At 38.5% G+C, this 12,093-nt stretch overlaps 1 protein-coding gene across 1 annotated transcript in view; it reads right to left on the bottom strand.

Moving 5' to 3' along the window:
* The window catches only part of LOC139199739 (protocadherin Fat 3-like), a 130,068-nt gene that overhangs the window by 51,873 nt on the left and 66,102 nt on the right, over positions 1-12,093 (bottom strand). The window contains exons 7-8 of the mRNA XM_070828868.1: positions 6,689-6,828; positions 331-606 (exon numbers count right to left, since the gene is read on the bottom strand). Of these exons, the coding sequence (XP_070684969.1) occupies positions 331-606; positions 6,689-6,828 (416 nt within the window). The remainder of the gene's footprint in view (positions 1-330; positions 607-6,688; positions 6,829-12,093) is intronic.

Here is a 12,093-nt window from a genome sequence, read left to right as displayed (position 1 = left end):
GTGAGCTTGACACTGGGAAGAACCTTTAATCAACCTTGATACTCTGTTCCATTCACTGTCTGGATTATATAATAGGCCACCATTTTTTAGACTAAGACTAATGGCCAAATTAAATAACGTGTAAATAAATGTTATCATCTGTATTTCTTTTCTTCTCCTGCTACACTGCTCGTACAAGTCTGGAATCTATCTGCAGGATGAATGACCAAGGGGAGTGAATGACATCAAGATAAGGCTGTAATCCTGACACAACAATGCAGACAAGACTAGTCCCCCTCAGTGGAAACTGAGGTGCTCTCTATCCCAGCTGAAACTGGGATATAGACTTACAATGACTGTGAGGATGTGCTGGGCACAGGCCTCATGATCCAGCCTCTGAACAGTGTAGATGGTGCCCAAAGTGGGGTGGATGCGAAACAGACGCATGCTACTTGGGTCTATGGAGCTCTGCAAAGAGTAGGTCAGCCTGTGATGTTCATCACGGTCCGACGCCAGAACCTGGACAACCTCAGTGTCAGGTGGCGTGTCTTCAGAAATAGTGACATCATAGGTTGGTTGGGAGAAGATGGGAGCATTATCGTTGTTGTCCATAACAGTAATTTGAACCTGGAACATTGACAAGAAGAAAGGGAGGAGAAAGATGGTAGAAGATATCACTGACTTAGTTATACTGTATACTGGGAATCACTTCTCTGTTTTTCTAATGACTGAGACCTTTTCAGAAATACAACACTAGACAGACAAGTTGAGAGGGTTTCTAGTCTATGAATCTCTTAGCCATTAACACCCCCGACAACAACGGCTGTTGGTAAAGAAGATTTGATGTTACTGTGCAAAAGTAGGAAACAACAACATAAAGCTTTCACTTGGTCTGTCACTGCTGTTATATCAGTCCAATTTGCCTAGGCCCTTGCTGTATCAGCCACAATCACTCACAGAAGTCAGTTTCTATTGTGCTTTCACACACACACAAGAAGTCTTGAAAAAAACACTCATATAACTATGCTTGACAATCTCTCATGTCATTAGTATTATGTAAGAGTGTATGCTAAACCGTAATGAACACAGTTGAATTGAGTGTCATTGCGCAGACTGCAGAGAAATCATGCAGTGTGCTTGTGGTTGGTGAGTGTCATGACTCATGGAAAGTTCCTGAGTCACAGATGACTGGTGATGAAGCCCAGCATGAGTCAGGAAAACGGAAGAGGTGAGGAAGAGACAGACAGGTAGATGGGCAGACATATGAGTGAGAAAAGGCAGGAAATGAAAGACCTAAGAGTAGATTTAATCTTATCAAACCCTGTGGGGAATCTGGGCTGTGGCAGCATGATGCTGCAAAGAGGAAACAGATCAGAGCAAAGTAAATGATTGATGTATGAATGCACAAATCTAGCTATTCATTAAGCATTTAATAAGGCTTTCTCTGCCCTGTTGTGTTGTAATTGACAAAATATCTCAGCAGGGAATGAAAGGCCAATGCATCAGTAACAAAGACTAAAATATTGCTTGGTCAGGTGCTGAGATTTCTTAAAGACTTAGAGACTCTTAAACTCACCTCATGGTCCCTGTGTTGCTTAAAAGCAACTCCTTAGACGAATCTTTTAAGAGACGATACAATATTCACTATGAATATTTTATGAATGACTGAGTTTAGCGGTACTTGAAAATGTGTGAAAATGTGTTGCTGTCTGCTCGTTGTAGAGTTTCAGGGCAAGAGTGAACTTTGTAAAGCGCTATGAGACACTCTGTTGTGATATTGGGCTATACAAATAAAATTGAATTGAATTGAATTGAATTGAGTGGCTAGAGTCCAACCCTGATTCAGGTAAGGGGCCAGGGCTGTAAGCCAGGGGCTACAGGATACAAGCTGCCACTGCAGTGAGGAGCTAAGCAAGGGGAAAAGAGGTCAGGATATGGTGCTGTCTGGCTGACAACAGAAAGTGGCATGTCAGGAGTAAGAGGAGATGTGTCTGAGCAAAGTGATGGGCTGTTGTAAAGAAGGTAAAGAAGGGAGATAAATAAAAGTGGGTTTAAACTGGGTTTATACTCTATGCAAGGGGTTAAAGGCAGTAGATATGTATGTTATACATTTGGATTTTAAGTTCAGCATCATATTTCACCCACTGATATCTTCACCATAACACTAGACAGATGTAAATGTTTTAACATTGTTTCATTTTGTGATACAGACTGGCATTTGACTATGATGTATTTCAACATATTTCACCATATCTCCTCAAAGACTGAAACTATTGTGCAAGCAGTATTGCTTCCTTCACTGTGAGAGACAGCATGCAGAAGGTGTGCAGTGCAGATGTTTTTGTTAGAGGTATGTTACTTAAAAGGAGACAATTCCTAAGACTTTCTTAATGTTGTCTTCACTATCAACAACTGGGAGCAGCAGTAACTTGTAGGAGAAAACAAAAGCAGCCCAAATTGACTGATCACAGTTGGTGATCAGTTGGTGTGGTCTCCTTGTGGCAGCACTCATAATCAGAATAAGGAAAGTACATGCATAAAACCAAACTGTGAAAAATCAATGAACACACCAAAAACAATATTCCTTATATATAATAAATAATTCTTTCCCTGTACTTAATGCACTGAGTGGTTTTGTGCCTTTTCACAAGTCTCCACCTCCACTGGTTCCCACATGAGACATGAAAATCTGGGGGGGCTGCATTTGACAATTTTTGTAGTTTCTGACAATCACACTTTACACTGTGACTGGTTGGGTGTACAAAGGTCATGAATAGCCATTTCTGAAACTGTCCAGCATGATCCACATTTGTTCCGTTCATTTCGTCAAAACTAGAAGGACATGCAAAGACCGTTCTTGGAGAGAGACTCGGAAGTGTGATGCAGCCAGGAGGATGAGTGAGGATTGAGTGTGGCCATTTGCAACGGATAGAAATGCTTTGGCCTTGATACATGGTTGGACAGTATGTTGTATAACTGAATTTGTTTGAGCATAAAACTTTAAGGTCCTGATATATTTCAAAAATAACTGAGGACAGCACAACAGTTCCATCATGCATCTATGTGGACACCGAAAGTACAATGTGTGGGAGAAAACCATCAGAGTTATGGGTGGAAAGTTCCAAGTCTTGAGAGAAAACAAAAGATCAAGGGCTAGATTCAGACCCAAGACTTTCTTGCTGTGAGGTGACAGTGTTAACCACTGAGCCACTGTGCTGATTATACCCCTACCAAAATATAACAACTGAAATCTGTAATGATTACAAAGTACAAACTATCAGCAGGAATAGGTCTTAGTGGGGGAAGAAAGTGAAAATTTGCACTATACTCACATCTAGTAAAGGGAGCTTGAGATTTGTATTGATTCCTATCTAGAGAAAACATAAAGAGTGAGAAGTGGAGGGAAACTGAGATGGTAGTTGAGTGCTGCCAGGCAAAGCGTCTAAATTTAAACTCTGCTGCAGCAGTCAGCCTTCTGTTGCTCAACTGTAGAGACATTCCCTGGCAGCATGACGCCATGCTGACTCTCCATCTGGGAACCTTCCTCTCATCTTACAGGTGTATCTGTATCTGTGTGTGTATGTGTATGTGTTGTGTGTTGTGTGTGTGTGTGTGTGAGTATGAGAGAACAGGGAGTATGTGCCTGTCAGTGTGAAAAAACAAAAAAAGAAATATTAAATCTAATAAGTGAAGACGACATTACTCTCTATTCAGACAGGATGAAAGGCAAAACTGAAATAGCAGGTAATGTTATAACCTAAGAAACCAGTTGAAATCATATCTTGTGAAGTCTTGACACTGTGTCACAGAGGTGATGATTCAACTTTGCATTTGCAGCTGCATTCCAGTTGAATGCCACAACAAACAGCTCATTGAAATATTAAAATCAAAATGTCAATTTGATGCCAAAGATGGCTCAGTTCAAAACCATGCATTCCCATCTATTGATATCTTCATGAGGAAGATGGTTTGCTTAAGTTGAGCTACTACTGCCTTTACTTATTTATTTGTTTAATAGAGGAAACATTGCAACGACTGCAAATTTCAAGCTTGATATTTTCTTAATTAAGAGCTAGAACTGAAAAATGCCAGCTGTGAAATAAATTATATTTGAATGCTTTGATAGCAGTAATGTAGACCATAAGTTCTGTTTAATGTTTTTGATGATGTGATATAGATTAGAAGTTGGTCTAATGAAAAAAATGAAAACAATCTTGTCACAATACAAGAGATAATAGGCATTCATTCAGAATAAATGTTCCCACTCTAATACTCTAATACTAATATATCTAAAGTCTTAGTATTGATCAAATTACATGTTCCTGGTTTTATTGAAACAGTATTTTTGGCAGCTACTGGAAGCTGAGCATTGTGCAAGTAATGGACTGCACTGACATGTTTTGCTTTTTACTGTATTGTATTTTTATTAATCTTTATTTCTTAACCCATTTAGACATCATGATGGAAATTTGGCCAAAATAAGAGTAAATCTAAAGCCCCTTTTACACAGCCTGTTTAAGGAGGCAATGTTGTGCTGTTATTCCACCTCACCATCTGTATGAAACATACAAACATGGAATTGGGGGCATTGTTGTTCTGCCACCAGTGTGAAAAAAAGGGTCAATCAGCAGGACGAGACAGGTTGTCCAACACTGTCGTGTTATGTGTCATGTCCGTCATGCCTCTGTTGCTTCCAGAATGCCTGCATGCTATCTGATGTTGTTTGGTTCAGTGCAATTTTGAGGTACCTTATTTGAGTATTTCCATTTTCTGTCATTTTATACTTTCTTTTACTCCACTACATCTTAAAGGCAAACATTGCTATACATTTATTTAATAACTTTAGTTCAACAAATAAATTATATGTAAAAATGTAGACAGGAAAATTCACAAGCTATACAGAAGATAAAGTATATAAAGAAGTTAAAAACCCCATCTTTACCTTCTTCATTAAAACTCATTAATGCATCAATAATTAGAATTCAATAGTACTGTATAAAACACCTTGCTAAGATATGGGGCAGTGTGCATGATGAGTACTTTTAGTTTTGACACGTACATTTTGATGCCAATACTTTCACTCTTTTACCTATGTAATGTTTTGACAGGATATTTCTAAACTTTTGTATTAATTATTGTACTTCAGTACAAGATCTTAGTACTTCTTCCAATTCTGACAAAGTCTACTGCCACTCAACATGTGTACAAAATGTTTAGCATTGAGCCTACTATCAGTCAAAACAGTGTATGCTACACTGGAGGTGTAATTGCAATATAACTCAAAATAATTTAGATATGTGATGGTATGTTCCATCATTTGAAGGATTATACACTGTCTGATTATCGCCTTGCCTTGATTATCTTGGTGAGTATACTATTATTGCAACTATTGAAATGCACTTTGAAAATTAGATCCAAAGAGAATGATCCTTTTGATAGTTATGGTGTTCAATGGATGATTCTCCTAAAACTTGGATGTTGCATACTCCTAATAGCATATATAAAATAGGATATATAGGATATACCCCTGCAGGAACACAAGCCAAATTTGTAATTGTAGTGGTTGTTCTTGATACTGTATGAATCTGCAATCCTCTTAAAAATCTGAATATTGTTATATTTCAACATTATTTCATGTTTGTTCATATTTTTAGGCGTCTCATCCGTTAACATAATCCTTGTGGTTCAGTAAATAAATTTGAGTAAAACATGAACTCTTTATTTTCTTGCATTCATTTTTTTCCTAGCTTTTTTTCCTAACCTAGATGGTATGGGATGTTTGTGCTTTATTTCTACTGAGGGGCCAAAATGCTGCCCTTCTTATTCTCTTTTCAGTGGAATCCTGATGAGCATGTAAACAGGTTTTCAAGACAGTATTTTTAAATGAGGGGAATACACCAGGTCACAAGAGGGGATGGATAAAACTTTTTTTTCTAATTCTACTAGAGCATTACATTGACACATGTTCTTCCTCTGTGTCATCTGGAGCATTAGCATTTTTAAAGGGATATTTGATGCAAAATGCACTCAAAATTATTCAACCTCCACTGAAAATTAGGTGGATTGGCAAAATTTACCAGCACAATTTCTAGCTGTGTTCAATGAACGACTCAAACAAGAACAATTTAGCTCAACATGACTAATATTACAATTGGTTTCTCCAAATTCAACACAAAATGCCACTTTTAATGACTACTGCAGTTTCTAAATTATAATAATAATAATTTATAGCTAATATAATTAAACTATAATAATAATTTACACACACACAAGTTGCAATAAAATGTTTTTTACCTCTTCTCATGAAATGATTGTGACAATGTGATTTATTCTTGATAAATAAACTGTATATCTCCTCAACTTTATTGATCAAAATCTTCCAAACATATCACAGTAAAACTTAAACCACAATTAACCTTTGCAAACTGTGTATTCAGGCTTTAACAAAATTGGGGATATTGAACAATTATTCCAACTTTATGGGAAGCATAGTTTGCAAGTTCAAAGCTAAAGCACAGAACACTGGCTACACTACATGAACATGAAGAAGAAGCTATCAACAGCTGCCACCAGATTTCTTAAGAGGCATGTGGCCAAAAACCCTCAAGTGACTATAAAAGAGGCCTCCATACCTGAACTCCAAGGGGTATACCACTGCAAAGAGCAGTGTGCAGTATGCATAGTTCAAGAAAAATAATGTGTTCTTTACCTGTGTGTATGCAGTGTTGGTGCCATCTGTGGCTTGCAATGTCAGGTTGTAGAGGGAGCGCTGTTCAGCATCCAGTGGCTTAGCGATGATGATGGTGCCCACAGCCTTCTCTACGTCAAACACACTGTTGCTGTTCCCACCTGCTCCACAGGAGGAATATCAGACAGGAGGAGGGAGGTGCACACAATGTCAATCATACAGACATACTCTGAAAACACACCATTTATTATGATTATGTGAATGTACACACACACAAACCGGACAGTTTTATTTATGGACCAATGGTTTTCAGCAGTACCAAACAATGTGCTGAATTGTCCTGTAATTTATTTAAATGCATATGCATTTGTTGTTTTGCTGTCAGTATGCTGTCAGTAAGGGAACTGATCAACTCAAAAGCACATGACTGGTGATCACTGCTGTACACACACTTCATTGATTTGCCTTGGAGTGTGTGACAGTGTAGAGGAGAGAGGGATGGCTGCTGATAGGTTTAACCCCCCCCCCCCCACACACACACACACACACACACACACAGACACTCACACACAGACAGAAAGACAGACACACCAGCACAACATACTACTGCAAACCAAAAGTAAAAAGCACAAGATCACCACAACACACTGAAGCACAAGCACTGGCCATGCAAGCAGCACCAACGACACAAACCTTCTGTGTGTGTGTGTGTGTGTGTGTGTGTGTGTGTGGGTGTGGGTGTGGGTGTGGGTGTGTATGTGCATGTGTGTCTGTGTGGGTGTGTTTTTCCATTTCTTCCTTCACTGTACACATGGCTTTGTAACATGGCTTTTGCAGGTTCAACATATGTATTCATGTTTGCTCAACCAGGTGGCATTCATTACAGCATTAGCACCCCAAGAGATCCTCCCATCCCACTGACAATAAGAAACCAGTCCAGGATGGACAAAATAGCTGCAACCAGTTGTGCTGGTTTTGATTTCTTTGTGGATCAGAAGCACATAACTCCATTCAGCAAAGTAAAATAATTTCAAACAAATTTTTGAAAGCTAAACTTTGAACTCTAACAAATAATGTGTGAAGCAACGCATAGCTTAGTTAAGAGGTAAAGCTGTTCTGCAGGTGGAGGTGTGACAGATACCATGCAAACACCATGCCTTAATTATTATCTTACTAACCAAATTTAATTAAAAGCCTCATTTAGTCTAAGCTGGACTGGGTTTTCTGTGTGTTGATCTGAAGTGCACCACCTGGCTGCTGTGAAAGCTGCACCAATGTGGAACAAATGGCTGGAATAGTGTTCTGAGACAATGCCAGAAATGTGTGGTACTTGGTGAATATGCTTTTGAAACTAAAATTGAGTGGCCATTCGTCATGTTTTGGTAAAAAAGAGTGGATATTGAGGTGAGGCCTTGGTAGCGGGAGAGAGCTGATGGCTGTTGTGCTGGATAGGAGGATGGACAGGAAGGATTTCCCTTGAGGGATTATGTCCACTGCAATTGAGGTGGCCAAGAACAGCTAGCAGCTGCCGTTTATCTGTTTGGAGATAATTTGACAGAAGCAGAGTTATATGCTGTATTTTCTCTGTGGGCAAAGATGCCTGGAAAAAGGGGTTCATAGTGATCCATAAAACTCTATAGAGGTGCAAGGCCTGCAGTTTTCTCCACAGAAAGAGGGAAAAAAAACTTTTGTGACAGTGGTAAGCTGGAACTGTGGAGGAAGGGATGGTGGAGTGACTGTGCAAAAATTAAGAAGATGGAGAACGTAAGGGAGATTTGTAGCTTTCTAGTAAGGACTAGTTCTGCAGCTGTAAGTGAGGCGTACAGCAAAATAATAGACTCCTTTCCAGCAAACTCTGAAAAATCGGCAGATGTATAGGTGTATGGGTAACTTTGAAAGCGCTATATATGCTTTAGAAAGATCAATGGCCTACCAATGGGGTGATGGGGTGGTTGATAGTTGGAAGAGGCTGATGATACTCACAGCAACCATGGAAGTGGTAGAGATACTGTGACATCACATGTGATAGTCCTGGAGGTGGAAGGCTTTTGGGAGGATGCTGGAAGTGTGAAAGGCTCTGTGTTTGTTGTTGGAGTATTGATGAAAGCTGAGTTGAAACATTATTGTTGATGCAGTTGAAGGGAATGCCATTCCCTTGCAAAGCATGCTGGACATGTGCCATCGTCCAGTCTCTGATGTTGGGTTTGGATTGTGTATGTGAGGATGGCCAATGCAAGGAGGAGGATGCATAGTGATGGTCTGCCATAAACTGCACATGAGGAAAACAGCAGATAAGGAAGCAGCTCCTGCAGCTATGCTTATGGCGACCACTGGTTTTGGCAATCATGGACAGAGAAGAAGTCAGATCAGAGTTGGAAAGGGTGTTGTGAGGGTAGCTTGAGTGGAAGTGCCACTGAGCGCAACCAACTCTGCCAGAAAGTTTGGCTGTGATCTGACTGCTGTGGGAAGTGATTGCTTGAAGGAAATCATTGTTAAACAGATTTTTGCCTGAATTGGCAGGTGGATCTGCACTTTGTGAGCCATGGCAAGTTGATTATTTGATGAAATCATTGAGAAAACAGAGACACACAGGACAAGATGGGTTAAGCAGGTATAAGTAAGCTTGACAGGTGCTTAGAAGTATGGCTGACTCGTGGCGCTGCTCTTGAATCAAATTGTACCAGTCAACTTAATTTATTGGATATGAATAATGTATTAAATCAGCTTATAATTGACAAACTAATTACTGTAGGTTAAGTAGGTAAAGTAAAAAAAATAATTATATCTTCTCTTTTAGTTCTGTTAATTTGTAACCAGTTTTTGTTGGTTGCTGAGGTAGAAACAATTTGACAGCATCATTTATGTTATACTCATATATATATATATATATAAAATTGACCTATATGTAAAGAGAATTTATCAAGAATATATTTAGTGTAAAAAGCTACAAATGTTCTATAAACATCTGATGAACATTCACATGTTTAGCTGTTTAAAATTAATCCCAAGAAAAGCCTTGGAGACCTAACCTAAAAGAAATATCAGAATTATCAAGATTATCAGAAATCAATAATAATCGCAGGTAGAAGAGTCTTGACCAGAACTGGTGTTCCCAGTAGGAAAATATTGTTTGGGACTGCTTCACCTAATCAGGTACACAGATAGGACAGTATTTTTTAGAACCATTACCTGATCAAAGAGAAACAGGACTTTGAGTTGACCTGGATTGAGGGCAATCCCTGTGAGCACAAGAGTATTCAAAAAGATACATATATAGTAGTACATAAGACAAATGATGAGGGTTTTTAAGATGGAGTGAGTTTGCAGTATTTACTGTAGCATTGGGCGAGCTTTGCCGCAAAATATTAATAACACAAAAAAAAGATACTAAATCATACTGCGATCACAGGCAGTTTCAAACAGCAATGTCTGTTTGTCTGTCATGCAAGAATCCGGCTGAGGCCAGAAAAAGACTCCTGTCGACACCAAATTACAGAGAGAGAAAATGCAACTTTCCACAAAGTGGGTGAGGCAAAAAACCCTGTGCTATTTTAAAATTGTTTTTTACAGCCTGTCTAAAGCTGAGTTTATGTTCAACTGACATGGACAGTTGTCTCACCACAGAACATCATGATGTCTCACCTCACCCGGCTGTTCTACTTTTAGTCTACAGGAAGCACAGAGACAGAGAAAAATAATGTAATGTGATGACAGAGTTAATCTCTTCCACCATGCTGATTTGAGTACGCTGCTTTTACATCATCTATTAGCTGACACAAAAAGAGTATACTATATACTATTTCATATATTTGTCATTTAAGTGACAATATTTTCTACCTTTCTCCAATCTTGATTGTTCTGTTAATCAGAATCAAGTACCTTCTGAAGCCATGATGTAAGTAAGTGATAATGAACTATGAATTAATTTGAATTTCCCCGCCGTGGGACTAATAAAGGAATATCTTAATTGTCCTGATAAACAGAAATAATGGCTGAGTTAGATGCTTATAAAAATGCATCATACTTATATTACAAACAAAAAGAAAACATAACTGGAACCAAAAATGAATGTAATCATTTTGCTAATTTTCCCTTCCCATTTTTACATACTGTACTACTACTTTTTTTTTTTTTAACTTATAGCCCTTTGTCCCTGATGAGGTTTGTTTTTATGTGATTCCAGCAGTATTGGGTATAGGGTGTAGCTTTTTAAGCAACTATGTCAATCTAGTTTTAATGATTAAACAGCCAGAATACAGAACAAAAACTGACCTTATAGTAATGGCCATTAAACTGCAAACTACAACTTTAAAGTGTCCTAATATGCAGCTTTAATGAACACTATTTTTCATAGATATATAAAGATTAAGGATGCAGGAGCATGTTTGTGTTTCTATGTATGCAGGTGTAAGCGCTATATATCTTAATGATGACTGTTAGTGTGCATAGACACTGTGGACCAGACTGTAGCTGGTCTGTGATCCAGTCAAATCACCAACGATCTTGGAACCCATTGGCTTTTACCTGACAACAATTTGGCCTCTGAGGGCAAGAAAAAGAGTTTCAGGTCTTCCAGTGCAGCCAGCAGAAATCTGCATGATGGGTTATGCATATTCATGCCAAGACTTCCTCTACCTTGCCCTAATTATTGTTTAACATTAATGCAAAAACAGATATTTTTTTAAAAGCCAATAAAAATAAATAACAGTAAAAAGCCAAATTGTCATCAGACAATGGCTGATGGGTTTTTCTCTCCACACAGACTCGGATGCAACCAAAGTACATTCAAATGTGATTGGTCAATACCACTTGGACTATAAATGGACTATGAACTGAGACAAGAATGCTCCCAGAATATTGTCCCTTGCCAACAGATTCTTCATTCATTTGCAGATATCTGCTTAAAGAGGTCATGAAGAAATCAGTGCTGTCTGTGTATCTGTCTTCAGCCAGCTTCAGCTATAAATGAAGCCCTGTTTAGAAGAGGTGGCATATGCATGCATATGTTGCATGTATTCTGCAATTTAAATCTGGGTGTATGTATATTTCTGTGTGTTTATGCACAGAATGTTTCAATGCGCTATTCTATCTACTCAACCATCTAGAATGTTGATCTCTCAGGTAAGATGCTAAGCCTCTATTGCTCTCTCTTTCTCTTTATCTGATATTAATGAATAAAAGCCTAATTGATTTCATTAATTCATAACTGACAATAGGGTCGCATGTTAAGACAGTATTCATGGTGCAATGGTAGAAATGTGGTCAGAGATTTGCCAATACAATTTCCACCATGTAACTGACAGCAACAATTTCCTCCGCGTCATTGAAACCTGGCACAAACCCTGAGACTATTTCTCATTAAACTAGACCACTCCCTCAGGATTCACATACATTGATAAACCAATACAATATTTGCTGACATCACA

The sequence above is a fragment of the Pempheris klunzingeri genome, chromosome 4, assembly GCF_042242105.1.
Source record: "Pempheris klunzingeri isolate RE-2024b chromosome 4, fPemKlu1.hap1, whole genome shotgun sequence".
NCBI lineage: Eukaryota > Metazoa > Chordata > Actinopteri > Acropomatiformes > Pempheridae > Pempheris > Pempheris klunzingeri.
This window is presented reverse-complemented; position numbering and strand designations above follow the sequence as displayed.